Source organism: Rhinopithecus bieti, unplaced genomic scaffold (assembly GCF_001698545.2).
Source record: "Rhinopithecus bieti isolate Rb0 unplaced genomic scaffold, ASM169854v2 scaffold_11938, whole genome shotgun sequence".
NCBI classification, from domain to species: Eukaryota; Metazoa; Chordata; class Mammalia; order Primates; family Cercopithecidae; genus Rhinopithecus; species Rhinopithecus bieti.
This window is the reverse complement of record NW_016806961.1, coordinates 543,015-564,597: the sequence shown is the minus strand read 5'-3', so window position 1 is coordinate 564,597 and position 21,583 is coordinate 543,015. Positions and strand designations below refer to the sequence as shown.

Here is a 21,583-nt window from a genome sequence, read left to right as displayed (position 1 = left end):
CTCAGCCACAGGTGAGGACCCAGGCCACCTGCCGGAAGAAGCAGACATCTGGCTGGGTCATGCTGAGAAACGGGCCGTTTAAATCCAGGGCCTCCTCTGGTTTAGATTTAAAGGATCTACAGCAACGGCAAGGCCCGAATTCATCTCCCTCTGAGCTGCTGGAGGCACGACTTCAGCGAGGGCAGGAGTGCCTCACTCTCTACGGATCAGGCGGCTCAGAGCCAGCAGCGGCCCCGGGCGGATCCCTTGGCATATACTGACGGGAGGATCCTGGAGCAAAGAAGGAGGCCGGCTGCGGAAATAAATACCTTGTGACACTTGTCCTGAGAGTCTTGTAGCTCTTTGCTTTTGATGAGAAGTTTCTTTTCCATGGAGCTAGTCTTGGCAGGGGAGTCCAGACCCGACAGGACAGACCTAGGTAGAGAAAAACCAACGTCAAGGAGGCCAGCAGGTGGGCCTAAGAACCTGCACTAGGAAGCTGCAACATTTGTTTCATTTTACAAAAACATCTCATGCTTTTGATGTTAGGTCAAATAATGCCCCCTTCCCCTTTCCAAAGATGCCCATGTCCTAATCTCTGGAAGCTGTGAATATATTACCACACATGGCAAAGGGACTTTGCAGATGGGATTTAAGTTATGGATCTTGGGATGGAAAGATTCTTCTGGGGTATCTGGATGGGTACAATGAAATCACAAGGATCCTTATAAGATGGAAGCAAGGATCGGAGTCACAGAGATCTGAAGATGTTACACCAATGGCTTTGAACACAGAGGAAGGGGCCACAAGCCTAGGAATGCAGGCAACCTCTAGAAGGTGGAAAAGGCAAGGAAACAGATTCTGCCCTAGAGCCTCCAGAGAGTGCAGCCTTGTCTACACTGATCTTAGACCAGTAAAACTCATCCCGGACTTTATTTTTTGGAAACGGGGTCGTGTTCTGTTGCCCAGGCTGGAGTGCAGTGATACTATCTCAGCTCACTGCAACCTCCACCTCCTGGGTTCAAGCGATTCTCCTGCCTCAGTCTCCTGAGGAGCTGGGATTACAGGCGCTCACAACCATGCCTGGTTAATTTTTGTATTTTCAGTAGAGATGGGGTTTCATCATGTTGGCTAGGCTGGTCTGGAACTTCTGACCTCAAGTGATCCTGCCACCTCGGCCTCCCAAAGTGCTGAGATTACAGGCTTGAGCCACCACGCCTGGCCTCATCTTAGACTTCTGACCTCCAGAACTGTAAAATAATAAATGTGTATTGTTTTAAGCCACTAAGTTTGTGGTCATTTGTTATAGTGGCCACAGAAACTCATACACCTATTGGGCACTGGCTGCATACCTGGTTCTGTCTGAAAGCTAGATATATTTGAACTCTTTGTTTTTGTTTTTGTTTTTTTTTTCTTTTTTCCTTCACTGACAGATATATTTGAACTCTTTACTCCCCACAGCAATTCTATGAGGCAGATACGATTTATTATCCTCATTTTATATGAGGAAATTGAGGCCCAGAGAGGTTATGTAAACTGCCAGTTGATAAATGGTTTCTGCTGGTCTCAAGAGGGAGCTGGGGTAGACAAGTTGTCTTGATGCACTTGCTATACAACTCTTAGGAAAATATCACAAAAATAACATAGGATGCCCTCCTGAGACTGGACCAGAAGGATGTTCCCCCCATAGAAAGGAGAAACTTACCCACACTCATCTATGTAACTCATGCACTGTGCCCAGAAGCAGTTGATTATGGGCAGAGATGAGAGAGAGATTCCAGGACAGCTGCCCTCAGTGGTTGGTACACTGGATATGAACACTAGGATTGGTGAAAGACAAAGCCAGAGCAACAGTGGCCAAAGGTTCTTAGGCACAGAGAGATGTGGCAGAGCCCACCACTACCACCGGGCCCATCTTTGTTGCCCTGGTAATGGGGTTGCGGAGATGGTTGTCGGTGACCACTCAGATCTTACCAGCAGGTGCAAGTTCTGCTTTCTGCTGCCCCAAACTACTTCCCTGACTAAAAGAGGTCAGTTCCCTGCAGCAATGCAAAACACCTCTCTTCCCGCAGCTCCTGACAATGACAAGGGCTGGCTTGATAGTGCTGACTTGCTGTACTCCAGTGACAGCTTTCCACACTCACACTGTAGGACAGCCAAATGAGTCAACACCCAGAGTCATGCTCCTCTAATCAGAATCTCAGGCTGGGCACAATGGCACATGTCTACAATCTCAACACTTCGGGAGGTTGAGTCAGGAGGATCACTTGAGGCCAAAAGTTCGAGACGGGCCTGGGCAACACAGCAATATCCTGTCTCTATTTTTAAAAATAAATAAATAAATAATTTTTTGAAAGACAATCTCACTCCGATGCCCAGGCTAGAGTGCGGTGGTCACAGGTCACTACAGCCTCAACTTCCCAGACTCAAGTGATTCTCCTACCTCAGCCTCCCAAGTAAGTGGAACTATAGGCACACACCACCACATCCAGCTGATTTTTGTATTTTTTGTAGACACAGGGTTTCTCCATGTTGCCCAGGATGGTCTCAAATTCCTGGGCTCAAGCAATCTGCCCGCCTCAGCCTCCCAAAGTGCTGGGATTAGAGGTACCACACCCAGTCATCTCTATAAAAAACATTTAAAAATGAGTCGGGCATAGTGGCTCATGCCTCTAGTCCCAGCTACGTGGGAGGCTGGGCTGGGAGGATCGCCTGAGCCCAGGAGTTCAAGGCTACAGTGAGCTATGATTGTACCATTGCACTCCAGTCTGGGTAACAGAGCAAGACCCTGTCTCTTAAAAAACAAACAAATAAATTTTTAAAAAAGAAAAATCTGACCCCTCCACTGACTAGTTATTTGACCTCTCTGAACCTCAGTTTCCTCAATTGTAAAATGGGCATAATTACCAACCTAATTCAAAGAGTTCTTGTAAGGATTAAATGAAATAATGCACGTAATGCCCTCAGCACAGTGCCTGGCACATTGCAAGTGTTCAATAAATGTCACCTGTTACTACTGTCATTGTTGTTTTTCCATTACTACCCATGCAACTTCACAAATAGTACATGCCTCATGGGCCTAAAGCAATTGCTTAAAATGGTAAAACTCAGGGGGCTGAATTTGCTCTGTGCTATTATTCACATTAAAACAAATGGTGATTATTCATAGAAATGGGCAACAGGGATTGGATCCAGAAATAAATCTTTTTAAAAATCTTACTTTTGGCTAGAAATTTTAACCAAGTTCTACGCTTCTCACCAGCCTGTTTTCTACCTAAATCTAGCCAACACATACACACACACACACACTCTCTCTCTCTCTCTCTCTCTCTCTCTCTTTTCTTTTTCATATAAGATGAAATGCTTGGCATGGCCTTGAGGAAAATTCCTTTGCGCTTTCCTTTATTCCTAATCATACCTGGGTGGGTGGGCTAGAGAACAAGACCCAAACCACCCAGGGAGGGAATGAAGATCCACAGACTGGGTTCCTGATCCTTCAGAGATCAAAAGTCATCCACATGTCACGAAGTCACACACACGACATGCGTCAGGGATGACAACACAGGTCATAGCTCCTTGTGCTTAAGCACACAACTGGCACCCTTTTAAAAGAACGATGACATGGGTGCATGATGATAAGTAGGATGTGGCTTGAAAAACTTAATGACACATAGAAGGCTGGCCCCAGTGGGGCTTCCTGTTTAAAGTGCACTGCTATGGGTACAAAACAGATTGCTTTTCAACCCCCACCAGAAAAAAAGAAAGGCACTTTTAGGTCAGTTATCAGTGGGCCCAGAAGCGAGGAGACGTGCAGCCCCCACCCTCCAGCACTCGAAGAAGACCATGAGACAGCCCTCCTCACCCCAGGTCCAACCCCTTCATTCTGCTATTCTACGTTTGACAAATGCTCACTGTTTAGAAGTTCTAAGTACAGCAATTAAGAGCTCTTCAGAATAAAGGTGCTAAAGAAATCTTTTTTTTTTTTAAGAATAAATAAAATCGCATCTAAAAAAAAGCTAGAGTAAGAATGCTATGACTAAGCTGGGTGTGCAGCAACAATCCCATAAACAATCATGTGATTGGAGGATGAGGCTGGAGAGTAAAGGTTATCAGGCTTCCTACACCTTCCCTGGTCCTCAATGGAGGTACACATTAGAATCACTTGGAGACCTTTTAAAAAATACCAGATGGCCGGGCGTGGTGGCTCAAGCCTGTAATCCCAGCACTTTGGGAGGCCGAGACGGGCGGATCACGAGGTCAGGAGATCGAGACCATCCTGGTTAACACGGTGAAACCCCGTCTCTACTAAAAAAAAATACAAAAAACTAGCCGGGCGAGGTGGCGGGCGCCTGTAGTCCCAGCTACTCGGGAGGCTGAGGCAGGAGAATGGCGTAAACCCAGGAGGCGGAGCTTGCAGTGAGCTGAGATCCGGCCACTGCACTCCAGCCCGGGAGACAGAGCGAGACTCCGTCTCAAAAAAAAAAAAAAAAAAAAACCAGATGTGTAGGCCCCATTCAGACCAATTAAATCAGAGAGTCAGACAAATTTGGAGTGTGGCCCCGGGAAGCAACATTTGTATTAAGCTACTGAGTGATTGCAATGTATAGACAGGATTAAGAACCACGGTGCTAATTAGAAGAAAGTGCTTCTGATTTAGGGTCTAGCCGCTTAAAACTCATTGTATGACCAACCCCAACATTTAGTTCCATGTGGCATTTCAGCCAGACCATTTGGCACTGGTGCCTTTTCGTCACTCTTTGAGTAAGAACCCAATTTTGAAATTAATGGTGGTGGGCTACGAATTTCAAAACAACATACAGGTATTAGATAATGATTAAACCATATTGCCCCCAATGTTAATAATTCAGTTAAAATATACCATTTCCATGAATTTCTATAAAAGAAATATACTACAGAGAGACATGGCTCAATTTAAAATGTTTATAAACTATTCATTTTTCATGTAGACATGGGGCAATTCAATCTCTAGCATCAACGGTAAGTTCTCAGTATGTATTTCTTGAGCACATATATCCTCCCCAACAAATATTCTGAAATATTACAATTTATTTTCTTCTTTTTCTAAGATTTTCTTTTCTTTCTTTTTTTTTTTTTTTTTTGAGACAGAGTCTCACTCCGTTACCACGCTGGAGTGCAGTGGCACAATCTCGGCTCACTGCAACCTCCACCTCCCAGATTCAGGCAGTTCCTCTGCCTCAGCTCCCAAGTAGCTGGGACTACAGGCGCGCGCCACCACACCGGGTAACTTTTTTTTTTTTTTTTGTATTCTAGTACAGACAGGATTTCACCATGTTGGCCAGGATGGTCTTGTTCTCCTGACCTCGTGATCCACCCGCCTCGGCCTCCCAAAGCGCTGGGATTACAGGCGTGAGCCACCATGCCCGGCCTGTTTTCTAAGATTTTTATTAGCCATCCTTCTGACTTTCAAAGCAACTGCAAGTGATTGCCGATAATTGCATTATGCTAACATTGACCATAATGTAAATCATAGCTTGAGAGTTTCGATCAAAGACTGGCCTGAGAGCCACCAGATACACCAAATATTATTGCATATTACATTATAATAATATTACATACATATTATCACATATATATTATTACCAAATATAGCCCTGTCCCCTTCAAGCAGCAAGTCTGCTGGTCTAAAATTATCCCGAAAAGTACCACTTCATCAAGCGTAGTATTATTTAAAGAGCTGATACTATCACTGCTTTAAGGAAAGTTTGCAAGAAAAATCCTCTAACTGGTTGGAACTCTAAAATGATGGGCAATGGGGTGCAGGGTTGCAGTAAAGAAACTATCTAATTATGAAGTTCTGTTGACCCTGGAATGGGACAGAGTCTACCTGTTCATTAAAATGTCTTCCAGAATTTTTCCTTTGTTCTCAAAATTCTCAAACTTCAACAAATTTGTTTTAACCACCTTCTCTGAGCGTGTGTGTGTGAGAGAGAGACACACACAGAGAGAGGGAGAGACAGAGAAGAGAATATAAAAGCCCTGTGATCCCCATGAGAGATACCTGCAGACCAGTGGTTCTCAACCGGGGCAATTTGGCAATGTCTAGACATTTTATTTTCATGACTAGGGGTGCTATTAATATGTAGTGGGTAGAGGCCAGAGATGCTGCTCAACATTCTACAATCCACAGGACAGCTCCCACAACAAGAATTATCCAGCCCAAAATGTCAATAGTGCCAAGTTGAGAAACTCTGCTGTAGACGCTATTAAGGAAGCCACAATTCCTGTCCTCAAGGAAGGAACAATCTAGGAGAGAGAATTAATGCCACGACCTTTGTCATCAGTACAAGTGCTCACTTATTGAGCAAGTACTCTGTGTCAGGCACGTGTTTAGTGCTTCACGGATTACTTCACTGAGTCCTCCACACAATCCTATAAGATGGGTGTTATTAATGGCACTAAGGAGGGGCTTGCCTCCTACCACGTTACCATGATTTGTGCAGGGGTGCCGGGCAGTAGAACCCCAGTTCAAAGCTAAGGCTCTGTCACCGAACAGTCATGGCTTCAAATCCCAGTTCTGCTACTTCTTGGCAAGATGGCCTTGGACACACTCAAGAAAAGTGCTACAGAGACTCAGAGGGGCAAGGTCATGGAGGAAAGGGAGAATGGAACATGTGAGACACAGTGACCTCCATCCATGACTGGCTGCACTCAGTGCTAAGAAGCTGAGTCCAAGCCTGAGCCCAGGACAGCTCTGGGTAACCAAGAACATCCACATGCCAGGTTGGTTCACAGCCACCCCAGGAAAAGCTCACCCCACAAGAGCAACTCTCCCTCCCTCACTTCAGGGTTCAGAGGAGTAATTAGGTGGGAAGCAGGGTAGACATGAGAAACCCAGGGCGGTTCATGCTCTGGGCTCGACAAGATGCAGTACAATGAAGATGCTAATAAAAGAACATGCAGCCTGCCCACACGTTGCTTGCCTACTCCTGGCCACATCTCGGATACACAGCCAGTTATCCCCATGGAGAGAAAAGGCACTTCTGAGCAGCGGGTGCACGCAGCCACCCGCCCACACACAGCAGTGCTGTCTCTTCGAGCACGAAGCCAAGTTTGGGTTTTCCTTTTTTTCCAGCTTCTATTTTCTAGAAAAATTTACTCTGAAATCAACATCTCTTCCTGATATACACATCTGCTTTATAATTATAGAAGCCCAAAGAGTATTAATAGGGATAATGGTATATGACACAGAAGAAAGAGTGGACTTGGTCATTACCGCTATAACAGGAAGACATGTTTTCTTAAAATGTATTAGATGTGACCTAAAAATTGCTTTACATGTAACCTCAACATTTAAGTGAACATGATAAAATGCAGTTTTCCCAATGATGTGCCTGTAAATAATCCATATAACTTTGTTAAAAAAAAAAAAATCACTTCATAGGGCTATGAATATTATATTGCATATCAAAAGAGAATACAATGCGTACTCCATCCTGCAAGCAAGTTATGTGTTGAATACTCTCTAATCACTACTGTGATGATTAAGTTCGTGCTTAAGCATCAAGCCATCCATTTATTCCCTTAGGAATAGGACCCTATGCCTGCAAAATACACCACCAAACCACAGATAACACATCAGATCACAAATCCCAGATGTTCTTGGGATAACCAAGGATGGGAACTTGAAGCTAAAATGAGGGGACTCCAAATTAGTTCAGCTGAGGGCCCCACCTTCAGTGCTGGCCAACAGCACTAAAAATACATGCGACTGCAAGATGTAATACACTGCAAAAAGTAGAAAACTCATCAGCATTCTGTTTCCGAAAATATACTGGCTTTTAAGATTGAGTATTCTGAAATTTGTGAACTTATTTTATTTATTTATTTATTTATTTTGAGATGGAGTCTTGCTCTGTCGCCAGGCTAGAGTGCAGTGGTGCGATCTCGACTCACTGAAACCTCTGCCTCCCAGGTTCAAGCAATTCTCCTGCCTCAGCCTCCAGAGTAGTTGGGACTGCAGGTGACCACCACCATACCCAGCTAATTTTTTTGTATTTTTAGTAGAGATGGGGTTTCAACACACGTTGGCAAGCATGGTCTTGGTCTCCTGACCTCATAATCCACCCGCCTCGGCCTCCCAAAGTGCTGGAATTACAGGCATGGGCCACCGCATCTGGCCTCTGAACTAATTTTATAAGCACACTTAAAAATACACAACGGTGGCTGGGTGTGGTGGCACGGGCCTGTAGTCCTAGCTACTCGGGAGCCTGAGGCAGGAGAATTGCTTGAACCTGGGAGGCGGAGGTTGCAGTGAGCCAAGATCGCGCCACTGCACTCCAGCCTGGGCGACAGAGGGAGACTCCACCTCAAAAATAAAATAAAAATAAAGTAAAATACACAATGGTGCCCATCAGGAACACCTGGAAATATCAAAAACACTATTCTCCTAAAGACAGTCAGAGTCTGTCTAGCTTTGGGGCACCCCCCAACCCACACACAACACACACAATATATTTATATATATACCACACACACACACATACATACTGACACACACCACACATACTCATATACATACACACACATGCACTCACACACACAACCAGCAGTGGTCTCTAGTTAAATTAGAGCATTTGCTTTGAAATGATTAATATGTAGCTCTAGAATCATTTATCAAAAATCATGCTATTAATAAAACAATAGCTACTCCCATGATTTTTAATTCAGTTCCCACCTCTAAGCCAGTGCCTCACTTTGCAGGTTAATTTCATTGCCTCTCGCCTGGATGACTGCAATAACCACACTTACCTCCCTGGATCCAACTCTTGTCCCTCACTATCCACCCTCCACACAATGGTCAGAGGCACCCTTTGTGAAATAAGACCCAGATATTCCATGTCCCTACTCAAAATCCTGCAAAAGTTTCCTACTCAGTGCAATTTAGAGCAAAGTCCAAACCTAAAGGCCCTGATGACCTCAACTCAGACCGCGTTCCTTGTGTATCCTTAAGTTCCCGCTACCCAAACATGCCCTCTGTTCACTGAGCACCCATAGGTTAGTGGCAGCCTCAGGGCCTTTGTCCTTTTTTCCTCTCTCCGGAGTACTCTTCCCACTTATTTCTGCTAACCGACTCCTTACTGACATTCTGAAAGAACGCACTCCGTGTGGGCAGGGATGCTTGCTTCTTTGCATTCACCGTTACTTCTCCAGTGCCTAGAAAGTGCTTGGCACATAGTAGGCTCTCAAACAGCCAAATGAATGAATGAATGAATGAACAAATGAATGAATGTGAATCTGCCCCATCATGTAAGCTCCACGAAGACAGGGATTTTTGTTGCACAGTCAGTGCTATATCCCAGCTTCTCGAACAGCCTCTAGGACCTCAGAGCTGCTCAGTGAGGGCTTAAAAGCTGTGTTACCTTGGGATGCAACTCAACCTCCTTGAACAAATACTCATGCTCAGCTCAGAGAACCTTTCCTTGGGGACCCAGTCTAAAGTGGCCACCCCCAGGCAGTCCCAATCCCAGTTCAGATTCCTTCAGAGCCCTGACCACCATCTGCAATTGCCTCACGTGTGCACAGTAGTTATTTCTCCTTTGTTTCTCCCCACCAAATGCTAGCTTCTTGAGAGTAAAGACCTTACCTGTCTTGCTCAGAGTTGTGCCTTAAGGACTGGAACAATATATTTGTTGAGTGAATGAATGGATGGATGAATGAATGAACGAATGAATGAATGGTGTGCCAGTACTTCTGTGCCCCCACGCAGCCAGTTTAAAGGTCACGGTGGGATAAAGGAATCCAAAATGAGAAGTGTGCTGCATGTATGCTGGCATGAAAAAGCTTTCCAGCACCTGCAGTAGAGACGCCCAGCATTGGTTCTGAGACAGGAATGTCACAATGACACACAGACTTACCCACCCAGGGGATACCCAAGTGCTTCCAGGGTGGGTGGTAGCATGTGACATCTAGGCTGGGAACATGCACACTTCCCACTGGCACTGGATCCTACCAGAAGCCTGGAGAGCATTTTATAGAAAGTGCAGGTTTAAGTGATACATCACAGACTCCATTCAGAGTAAAAAATTGGATGGAGATATTAGGACATCTGTCAGGCCCCCCACGTGGAGCTGGATTCTCTCATTGGGCAGAAACCAGCAAGATGTCTTTATAAGGTGGAAGCAGGGAGAAAGAGAGAATTAAAAGCACCCCATACCCATCCTCAGACCTAAATAACAGTAACAAATATGAAATGAACACTCACTCTGCTCATGGCACCAACACTAAGTGCGCTTCGTGTCCCCATGGCAAACCTATCAGATAGGTGACCTTACACCTTCCACTTTACAGATGAGGGAATTGTGGCTGAAAGCAGTTAAATGTCTCATTTACACAACAAGCAAGGGGTGAAACCCAGAGTTGAGCCCATGTCTATCTGATTCCAAAGCCTGGACTTTGAACGGGTATGCTACAGTCAGTTCCAAAAAACTAAGCATGTTTATATCAGCTCTAAAGTTAAAAGCTGAGCCAGGCATGGTGGCTCACACCTGTAATCCCAACACTTTGGGAGGGCGAGGCCGGCGGATCACTTGAGGTCAGGAGTTCAAGACAGGCCTGGCCAACATGATGAAACCTGGCCTCTACTAAAAATACAAAAAAAAATTAGCTGGGAGTCGTGGCAGGTGCCTGTAATCCCAGCTACACAGTGGGCTCAGGCACAAGAATTGCTTGAACCTGGGAGGCGAGGTTGCAGTAAGCCGATTGTGCCACTGTACTCCAGCATGGGCAACAGAATGAGACTCTGTCTCAGAATGAATGAATGAATGAATGAATGAATGAATGAATGAATGAATAAGTTAAAACTTGGAAAAGTTGACCACCCTCTGCCAGGTGTGAGCTGAGTGAACCTAAGAAGTAACCCAAGCGTCATGATCATCATTTTCTTTATCTGTAAAATAATGCGTTATTGCTGGGGCTACATGAGAATGCTTGTCAGGCGCTCAGAATAGTATCTGGAAGAGTAGATTCTCAGTGAAACCAATTCTTTCACCTTTATTATTAGACAAGTCCATAATTCCTGCATAATCTAGCAAAGTCATGACTCTTAGAGGCAGGATAGGTAGTACAGTGGTCTAGAGGCAACCAGATGTTGCTCCAAGTCTTAGATTTGTTTCTACCTTCAGAACCTCAGGGGAAAAAATCTAACCTTCCTAAGTCAGTGTCTTCATTTGTAAAATGGGGATAATACCAGCTACCTCATAGAGTTACAGTGAGATTGTGAGGATTTAATGAGCTAATGCACATAAAGTGCTCACATAGTTCTGGGAATACAAGAAGTGCTCTACAGAAAACAGGTTCCATTAGCAGTTGTCTAAACTGTGCAGAAGGAATTGGTATAATCCCTGGCCATTTTAGTCTAATTCAATTCAACAAATCTTCACTGAAGACCTGCCAGGGGCAAGGCACTGTTTCAGGCAAAAGAAGGAAGACCTGGTCCTGTCCTTAATGAGCCTTGAACAGCTTGGCCAGACAACACTATTGAAGTGATTCCGTAGGCGACAAGAAGGAGACACAAATGAGAGGGCAGGCTGGGGTCTTGGCATACCAGGACTGAATACCGAGTTCAGGAGCAGCCATTAATTCTGAGCACACTGGGATGCTGTTGAAGGTGTAAGCCGGCGAATGACATCATCCAACCTATGCTTTGGAAGAATTCCATCCTTTGTGGAGAATGGATTACAGCCAGGAAAACCAGAGGCAAGGGAATCAGTGAGGAGGCTACTGCAATAGTCCAAGCAAGAGTCCATGATGGGTGTCAGTGAGGACAGAAAGATGGGCATGGATGCAAGTGTCATCCTAGAGGCACCACTTGGAGAAATTGGCAACTGATGGGATGGCGGGGGAGGCAGAAAAGAATTTACGATGACTCAGCTTTCTTGCCTAGAAGGGTAGGGAAGGTGGTAGTTTCTTACATAAAATGAGGAAGCCAAAACTAGCACCTAGTGGCTTACTGAGGGAGCGAGTGGGTCTGTCTATGTAGGAAGGGAACAGAGGATGGGATGGTGAGAAACTGGTAAAACATCCTGGTGATGAGGAACACAGTGTACGATGGGAGGAGGCCAAAGGGGGTTAGGACTAAAGTCAAGGAACTGAATGAGATCACCAAGAACCAACCAGAAAGAGAACTGAGGATGGAACTTGAGGGGATGGTGCGTACATTGCAAGAGCCTGATGGCAGCCACAAAAGAGTGAGAATGACAGAGAGGTAGGAGGGAAACCAAGTGTCCATAATACAGAAGAGAAGAAAGTAGAAGGTTGTCCCGAAGAAATGTAGTAATTAATGGTAACACGTGGTGAGATGGAAATCACCAGATTTGGTGGTTAGGTACAATCAACGGCTTCTGAGACAGTCATTTCAGTATTGTTGAATGGAAAACAGAGGTGGAAAAAAGAGGTGTTGAGTGCAGGCTCTTCTTTCAGGAAGTTTGTCGGAGAGAGGTCGGGAGATGAACGGCAAGCAAAGCAAAGAGAACTGGGAGAAATTCACGTAGGCAAAGGAAAAGTTGCCAGACTGCCACAGAGCTTGGGAACATGTAGCGCCATTTAGTCAATGACTGTCTTCTTAAGGGATCCCAGGCAACCATGCAAATTAGCATGTGTAGGCCAGCAAAAAACACACTTGACAGATCTTCTGGAGCCTAATCTTCAGGACTGGGCTAGGATCGTCTGGATTAGATTTCCTCAAGGTATCTTTAAGACAAATGAGAAGGCGGTGGAATGGTCCTGCCAGGGCTGCAAGGCAGGCACGCACAGTCTAAATAGAGAACAGAATAAGGCAAGTAGGAGAACAAGCTGTGCTTGACTAAGAGAAAGAAGAAATTGAATGAGCAAGAGGAGAGGAGAAAATCCAACACAACACACAGAGGCGAATGTTAAACATCTAATCCAGAAAATGATGGGATGAGAACAAAACAAGGCACTTGACAGCAATAACCATGGGCAGAAGCTAGTTAAGGTTTTTGAACTTGTTTGGGAAATACAGCAGATGCATGCCTTCGTGTGCCAGAGAAGACTCTGTTATTGCTGCTATTTAAAAAATCAAATTGCAGGCAAGACTCTTTCCAATAGGGATCTAGGTAGCAAACACAAGGACCAAGAGCCTTTGGCTGGATGTAGAAAGGAAAACACTTTTTAAGGGAAGATCCTCCAGTCTCCCAAGTATTTCATAAAAAAGAAACAGGACTGATAGGAGAGTTCAGGTTGTCTTCCACTGGAACCAGCCATCCCAGGATAGATGGAAGGCAAACAAAAATACAAAATGTAGATGTAAATAGACATAAATGGTTGAGTCATCAACAAAATGAAAGTTGCAGCCACAAAAATGATTTAGATGGATTAACCAAACGCTTATTAAGCAACTTGTGTATGATCAGCCTGAAGATATGGTGGAGAGTAAGGTCAGTGCAGCTTCCTCTCTTTCCCGAGCTTAAGCTTTAGCAAATAAGAACATTCAGGGAAAGAGTATATACACGTGGGTTTATGTATGTGTGCAGGCACACACACACACCAGATAAAAGTCTCTAAATGAAAAGAGGAAAAAATCTGAGAAATCTAAGAGCTATACAGTCTACCTACTCAATAAACTCACGGAGACTGAAAATGAATCCCAGCATTTAGACCTGCCTGTCAGCTCCCATTACACCCTGCCCCAGCCTCATCATTCGTGATTCTTCACAAATGGCTTCTGCTTCTGACAAGCACATGAACCTGGCTACCCCACACAAATTTCCTAACTTTTCCCATCTGTGGTGTTTATACCCACAGGGTTCAAATCTCAGCTAAGTCACTTAAAGCTACATAACTTTAGGCAAGTTGCTTGATCTCACCACGCCTCAGTTTCCTCACATGTAAAATGAGAATAATGATGGTACCTTCCTCTTGGGCTGGTTGTGCAATTTAAATGAGTTAATCTGTGTAAAGTGGTTGGAATAGAGCCTAGTACGGAGTTGGTGCCCTGTAAGGATGGGCTGTTTTTGGCACTCTGCCCACCTGAAATTCCCCCTACCTTCCTCTCCACTGATCCAAATCCACTGTCTTTTTAAAAAGCCAACCCAAATATTTTACTTTCCATTAGTATGCTTATAAGCCCAGTCCCAGCATACATATTTACTGCTCCAGGAAAACCAGGACGAATAAGACCCAGCCTTGCCTTGAGATCACAGTCTACCTGGGGGAATGGACAGACCAGCAATGATCTTCATTGCCGGTAAATCAGTAATTTAACAAGCACTGTGAATTGGCATTACTCATTAAGTGTCCCTCATTGGATTTTGCCTTACTCTCCTAACTCCCAAAGATGTCCACTTTGTACCATGATATTCTGCTGCAATGGTGTTTGCTTTGCTTTCTCTCAATTGTTTCAGCATAACCTGCTCTGACTTGTTCAACTTGATCGGAAGGTACCCATTCTGGGACTGGACCTTCTAATTCTGTTCCCCAATCCACTCCTCCCCAACAACCACCTTTTACCAACAGGTATTTGGCAACTCCCTATTAACCCTTTGTAGTTGGTCAGAACAGTGAAGTGTCTCTAGCAGAAAAGTGCCAGGGTCTGGGAAGCTTGGTTTCCAATCTGGTATGACTTTGGACTACCTAATCATTGCTGAGTCCTTTCCATATTCTCATGGTGTGTATAGAAGGACACTGTACATACATGGACTAGTGTATTAATAATAACAAAAATAACAACAGTGAACGTTTATCAAGGTTTCATGTGCTAGGTACTAGACCAAGTGTTTTACGTATTTCATTCATCCCCCCAAAAGTCCTGTAGGAAAAGTATCGCTGTCACTCCACTTCACAGTTGAGGAAACTGACATGCAGAGAAGCCCCAATAGAGCGAGGAAGAGACACCAAAAACTGGCTCTCCCAAAATTTGGGAAACAATCGGCAACAGCCACTCTTCCTTCCTCCACGGGGTTTGAATGGCTGGATCCATCACTGTGTTTTCAGAACCACCCAAAAAGAAAGGAAAAATCCCGGAATCAAAAGGAAGAGAATGCCGCTTCCTAAAAACAGCCTACCCAGACACCATCCTTCCACAAATTCCAGCCCCATCAGGGTCCCATTACCCTCAGTGTTCTCCAACTCTTCCAAAAGCATACAACCACATGTTTAAAACAAAAACATAAAACCAAATGATTTCTACCTTCTACAGCGAGCTTATCCAACCCATGGGCCCAGGGGCTGCATGCAGCCCAGGATGGCTTTTAATGTGGCTCAACATTTATAAGTTTGTAAGCTTTCTTAAAACATTATGAGTTGTTTGTTTTTTTTTTTTTTTTTTTTAGTTAATCAGCTATCATTAGTATATTTTATGTGTGGCTCAAGACAATTCTTCTTCTTCCAGCGTGGCCCAGGGAAGCCAAAAGATTGGACACCCCTGCTTTAGAGTTTATACTTACAGTTTGCAGAAATGCACGGCTTCACCAAGAACTTAAATGAGGCAGTGCCTCAATCTAGAAGGAAAAACCTAAAGAAATGTACCCCTTGCTAACAGGGGAAGGAAGAGAGCTGAGATCTTTTATTTTAAAACTTTAACATGCTGTTTCCTGTTACCTTACTATTGTCAAGTTCAAGCAAAGAAAGGCTTAGAGCAACAGCCAGGCATTCAGCGTTTGGGGATTCGGTTTGGGTTCTTGCTGGTTAAAAAGGAAAAGAGGCATCAGACAGATACTCACTCTCCAAGACTAACTTCACCAAAACCCCACTCCAAAGACAACCAAACCTAGTTCTCTAGAAACTCTCTGGCTCCCACCAACTCAAGCTGTAAGGAACTCCCACTACGCCTCAGCCATTGAAACGCTGTCATCAAGATTCTTGCTCAGCCTAAAATAATGATGTACTCAATGGCTTAAAAATAGTCTGGGGTCCCAAAATAAGGATCCTAAAAAATGAGGAGTTATCACAGAATTTAAATCATTCTCACTGCCAATTTCTCCACGAAAACTCCTCGTTCATTCAGCTCCACCTCTGAACATTTCATTCAATTCATTGGTAACAAATCTGAGGTCAATTTACCTAGCACAGTACAGCAGCATCTGCAATTTCCTCAGTGGTGTGAAGAATGAGTAACAGTACAGGTAATCAATGTGTGTAAATAAAAACCTGTGATGCTGAAAATGGTGAGAAAAGAAAAAGAAACTCAGGAAGAAACACAGGGTCGCTGGCGGCAAAGGTGGTACCCCCAGAAAATGTCTCCCCCTCTCTCCAAGTACATGTTGTCAATAAAACTGCAGAAGCTGCTAAGTAATTTCATCACTGCCTCTCTTTTATTAGGTTTCTAATTAATTACAATCTGATATGTCCAGGGTCATCTACATCCAACAGGTGGATGAATTTCTAAAATGATGCTTGTAGGTATCACCCACAGGGCTGCCGACAGCAGAGTAGCCAAGTCCAATAGCAACATCACATAACAAGATGCAAGATGAAAGCAAATTTTTCGGATTCCAACCCCGTTGCCAAGCTTTGAAAAAACATTAAAGTTCCCCAACAATAGGAATACTCTGATGCCATCGTCCAAACAAGAAATACACAGTTTTATTTGCATGGACCTTTTGTGAAATAAGAATCTTATTAAACATTCCCTCGGGTCAGGAACAGCAGCTCGTTTTGTACTCTAAGGATATAGTTTAAACTACCAGAGGTGAGAAAGCACATCTTCAAATACAATAAGCAATATAAACACTTCCAGAGGAAAAGATCATGAGTAAATTAAATCAACAAATATTTATCGAGTGCCTCAGCCTTAATACTGTGATGTCCCTGTCGGAGAGCTCCCTAAACTGAGCTTTCTGTGAGAAACAGAAAGATGTCATTTGAGTCTTCCCGAAAAATAAGCAATTAATCATACACTGCTTCAGATTAATTGCAATGCCTAAGATCTCCCACATCATTCTGCCTTTCCCCCTGAAATCTAACTCCCTCGAATCCTCCCTGGCCTTTCAGATCACTGACTAATACCCAAAGCAAGCTTGCATTCTGACCCAGCCAGCCCATTGCTAACCAGAACTAGAACTCTCCACACATGTCCTTCCAGTCTGATGTGTGACCTTCAGTGTGCTGCGTGTGTCAAGGTAATGCTGCCCACTAACCATGCATCCTTCAACATCAGGCTTCCACTTCTGCCCTGCTCTTTGATGCCAATGGCAAAACCTCCCAATCCTGCTGAGCCATTTCAAACCCATCTGATGGCACATTCAACAGCTAGTTAGTTCTCTGCCTCTACCACCACCATCCAGATTGCTTTGGGGTTGTGGAGCCACTACCAAAATCCAACCCGAATTTGAAACCCAGCTCCCAGGGAGGGGATCAAGAAAGACCACTTCAACATCTTGCAACATAAAAACCTCTCTCACATTCAACCACAGCCCACGACCTTAATTCATATCAAATGCCCAATTCCCCACAATACTCTGAAATCTTTTTAGGAACGTTACTGTCAAAATAGCACCCATGGGGAGACACCATCCAGGAACCAACATAACATCCCTATAAATCAATATCTAAGCTACAAATACCACAAGGAGGGAAAGATGCTGCCAAGAAGAATATCAAATTCTGCTCGTCTCCTAAGTGGGCAGCAACTAACCCAACATTACCCTCTGAGAACCTGAAAGTGCAGGGACCAGGGTGGCTGAGGAATAACACCACCAGTCCCAGATCTTCTGGGGAACTCACTCCTCTGAAAACAGAATGTCATTGTATCATGAGAGAATGAGGCAAGATACTGACCTCCCACATCCACAGAAGCTACTGCATTTTACAGAAATTCCAGGAGGCTCCTGGAAGCCTGGACCCTCTAATTCCAAGTGCTATGTTAATGCATTTTTCAATAGCTTTTATGAGAATGGAGAAAGACCTACCAGGTCAAGAGGTTTACAGTGATATTTACATTTCAATTTTCTAGTCTCCTGGTTTTTTCCCCCTATGAAGCCCAGTTTCTGTGAATCAATGACTCGGCTACATCACACTCCCTCCTGGTGGCTCACAGTAACGGGGCTTTCTCTGGCCGCCAGCGCTCTACCAGCTCAGAGAGGCTCAGCTGCCAGATCCCTGATCTTGCAGCATACTTGGAGAGGAGCCGAGCACCATCTCTCTGCTAGAGCTCTGGTTCAGCCACTTGCAGCTCAGTTAAACCCATCAGGAAACCTCTAGCTTATGAGACAAGGTTTTTAGGATTCTTTCGATACAGCCAAGATAGCAACCCCCATCCACCCACTTGAGAGACAGATACATAGATGGTTAGATAGATGGGCAGCTCATCTTAACTCCTGCACATTTCTCCTTTGACTGGGGATCTGCACTGCTGGAAATCTCGCACTGTCTCCCCTCTAAAGAAGACCAAAGATTGGAAAACTAACCCAAAGTACCCAATTGACAATTATGATACCACAGACAGGAACAGGTACCTTACACACTGCAAAATGAGAATATTAACAGGCTACCCCCGCAAAGCCCTAACATGTAGGCTGTTTTCCCAATGCAGGCGACTAGCAGCTTCCCTCCACCGCACTCCCCCCACCTATTTCCCCACCCCCCACCACCACCTTTGGCTCCAAAAGCCTTGCATCAATGCAGGTCCCCTTAGAAAGTCAAATGTTCACTTACTCAGATCTACCAAGAATCCCCAGTGCCTTGCTGTACGAAAACCCCACAAACGGCAGTTCTTCACCCGAGAAACCTGAGGGGCTCAGCTGGCACCGAGAGGATGAAACCCACGAATTCTTCTCTGGTTCATCAAAATTGGAGGTGTCATCGTCAGACTTGAGGGTGGGAACGAAGGGGGGAGGAGCTGGTTAAAGAAAAACAAGAAAGGAGGAGGGGAGGAAAAAAATTTCAGCCGGATTCAACACTGTTGCGGAGAAGATCGTCTTACTCCTTCGGCGCTGGCGATGGCACTGCAGCGCCTGCTTTCAATCTAGCTCGCAACCTCGGCTCCTACAGCAACAAGAGATTAACCCCTTCTCTGCCAACATGGCCACCAACCCGCAGACAGGCTGCCTTCCCGCCTAGGGTAAACTGAAGAGCAAACTCAAACAGGTCACTTGGGCCAACGAAAGCACTTGGGGAACTCCTGAGGAAGCTGCTCCTTCCTGCTGTTTCCAGAAGGCTCCTACAGAGCAGCTGCTGGCTAGTGCTGGGATGCTAGGTGACCTAAACCTATGGATTCACTCCTCCAGACAGGTCTAAATTACTAACGATTAGCACTAATTGTTGAAATAAGATGGAACTTCTACATTTTGTGGATTAACCGGGATAACAGGAAGGACCAGGAAAAGGGATATGTGAGGTTCTGGAACTCCTGTTAGGATACCACTGCAGTCTACTTCATTCATACCCGGACAAGTCGACTCCGAGATCTTATTAACCACTTTTTTTTTTTTTTTTTTTAGTTCATTATGCCTCTTCCCCAGTGCAATCATGCCCATCAAATCCACTGCAGTTTAATCAGCATAATGAAGCACCAGCCAAATAAAGTTCCTACCGGTGATCTACAGCACCCCTGCGCGCTGACGGTGGGAATGCACGGATGGACGTATGCGGCTCCTACCTCCTTAAGAGCTTCGCTCCCGGCTGGGGGCGTGTTACATCCTCTCCACTTCCTGCCGACCTACTAAGCGCTCTTGGTCAGGGAGGTGGACACTCGTCCATCAGTCACCAGGAGGCTGCCCATCGCGGTGGGCTCCCGGGGGTGTCCCCAGCCAGAAGCGTTACCATGGTTGCGGGCTAAGGCGTCCGTGGCGGGCCAGCCAGGCGAGTTGGAGAGCTGAGCATCACAGCGCCCGCAGTGCAGGCTGCATGCTCCCGGCTCCGTGCGTGCGTGCTCTGGCTGTAACCCCACCTGGCTGCCGCCTGCGTGCCAGGGGCCAGTGCTGATCCCAGTGACAGAGCAGCATGAGTCACTGCCCGCCAGGGCTCGCTAGAGCTCCCCCTAGGACAGTTGTCACAGCCCTTCACAGCCCAGACTTCTTTTTAACTCCTTGTTTTCTGGACAAAGCTGGGTGCCAGATATGAGCAGCAAGCAGTCTGTTTTCTGCTTACAGACTCCAAAAAATCTAGCTGTTTCCAAAGTTCCCCTATGACAACAACATCCGAAGTGGCGCTGGGAAGTAATTGGAGCAGGGAAGGGATGTGGAGGGGAGAGGAGATGAAGCCAGAGGTCTGGCTGTTCCTGAGAAGTACAAAAGAACATTCTCAGAGCTTCAGGTACATTGAGATGAGGTGGGAGAGTGAGGAAGATTTAAGATGTAAAATGTGCACTACTAGAAAATTATTTAACACCTCCAGCCTCTCAAGAGAATTTAAATCTTCCCTGTTAGTGTCAGAATCTACTTGCTTAATACTTTAAAAATTAGCTGATGGAAAGAAAATTTAGATTGAACACTTCAGCCCACATCGCATGTATACTTCCAACAACATAGGCTCAAATCCAATCTGATTTCAATTATCCAGTACATTTTTAATAGCAAAAAAAAGTTTTAATGGAAATTGTATTTCATAAGGATCAAAAGAGAAGTTTTCCTTCCTGAAATAAGGAAACTGAGATAAAGACTAAGGAGATTTATGGAGAGAGATTTGCAGATGATACTAATATGGAAGCAAAGTGGTTAATGGCAATTGTTCTGGCAACTGAGTTCAAATCCAAGCTCCACCATTTACTAGTTGTGGGATTCTGGGTAAGTCACTTAACCTCTCTGAACCTCAGTTTTCAACATGGCAATATCTATTTCAATGGACTATTAGGAGGTTTAAATAAAATAATCCATATCAAGTGTTTAGCACAGTTCTTAGCATACAATAATCACTCCACAAAGATGACCTGCTATTATTGCTACTGCTCACAGGAGCTGCATGTTTAGGACAGAACCTGCAGTTCTTGAAGGCTAGTGAGATACAGCAGAATCTGTACTGAATGTTTCTTCTTCCCTGCGCAGGACAGAGACACATCCATGTGGATGTTTGTGTTAATATCATTTAATTCCTAGTAGAACTTTAATTCCTTTCCATTATATTCTAATTTGTCTTTAGGAGACCAAAATAGAATTCGATTTCTGAGTGAGAAGTATAACTAATGGAGGGTAAAAGCCACACTCAGTGAAATAATTATGATTTTGAAATCCTGTACTATAAAATAAGGTTTGTCTATAAAACTGTTGCCATGCTCAAAGCTAGCTTAATGTGGTTGAGATTAGAAAAAGGGGCAGATAATCTTCAAGTTAAAAGGAAGAAGAAATAGGCCAGGCACAGTGGCTCATGCCTGTAATCCCAGCACCTTGGGAGGGTGAGGCAGGTGGATCACCTGAGGTCAGGAGTTCAAGGCCAGCCTGGCCAACATGGTGAAACCCTATCTCTACTAAAAATACAAAAAAATTAGCCAGACGTGGCGCATGCCTGTAGTCCCAGCTACTTGGGAGACTGAGGCAGGAGAATCGCTTGAACCTGGGAGGTGGAGGTTGCAGTGAGTCGAGATCATGCCATTGCACTCCAGCCTGGGGAACAAGAGCAAAACTCCGTCTCAAAAAAAAAAAAAAACAAAAAAAAAAAAGAAAAAGAAAGCAAG

At 44.8% G+C, this 21,583-nt stretch overlaps 1 protein-coding gene across 1 annotated transcript in view; it reads right to left on the bottom strand.

Annotated features, from left to right (window-relative positions):
* CIT (citron rho-interacting serine/threonine kinase) overlaps window positions 1-21,583 on the bottom strand; it is a 203,630-nt gene that overhangs the window by 99,956 nt on the left and 82,091 nt on the right. Inside the window, exons 9-10 of the mRNA XM_017879082.1 lie at window positions 18,631-18,814; window positions 309-414 (exon numbers count right to left, since the gene is read on the bottom strand). Coding sequence (XP_017734571.1) covers window positions 309-414; window positions 18,631-18,814 — 290 coding nt within the window. The remainder of the gene's footprint in view (window positions 1-308; window positions 415-18,630; window positions 18,815-21,583) is intronic.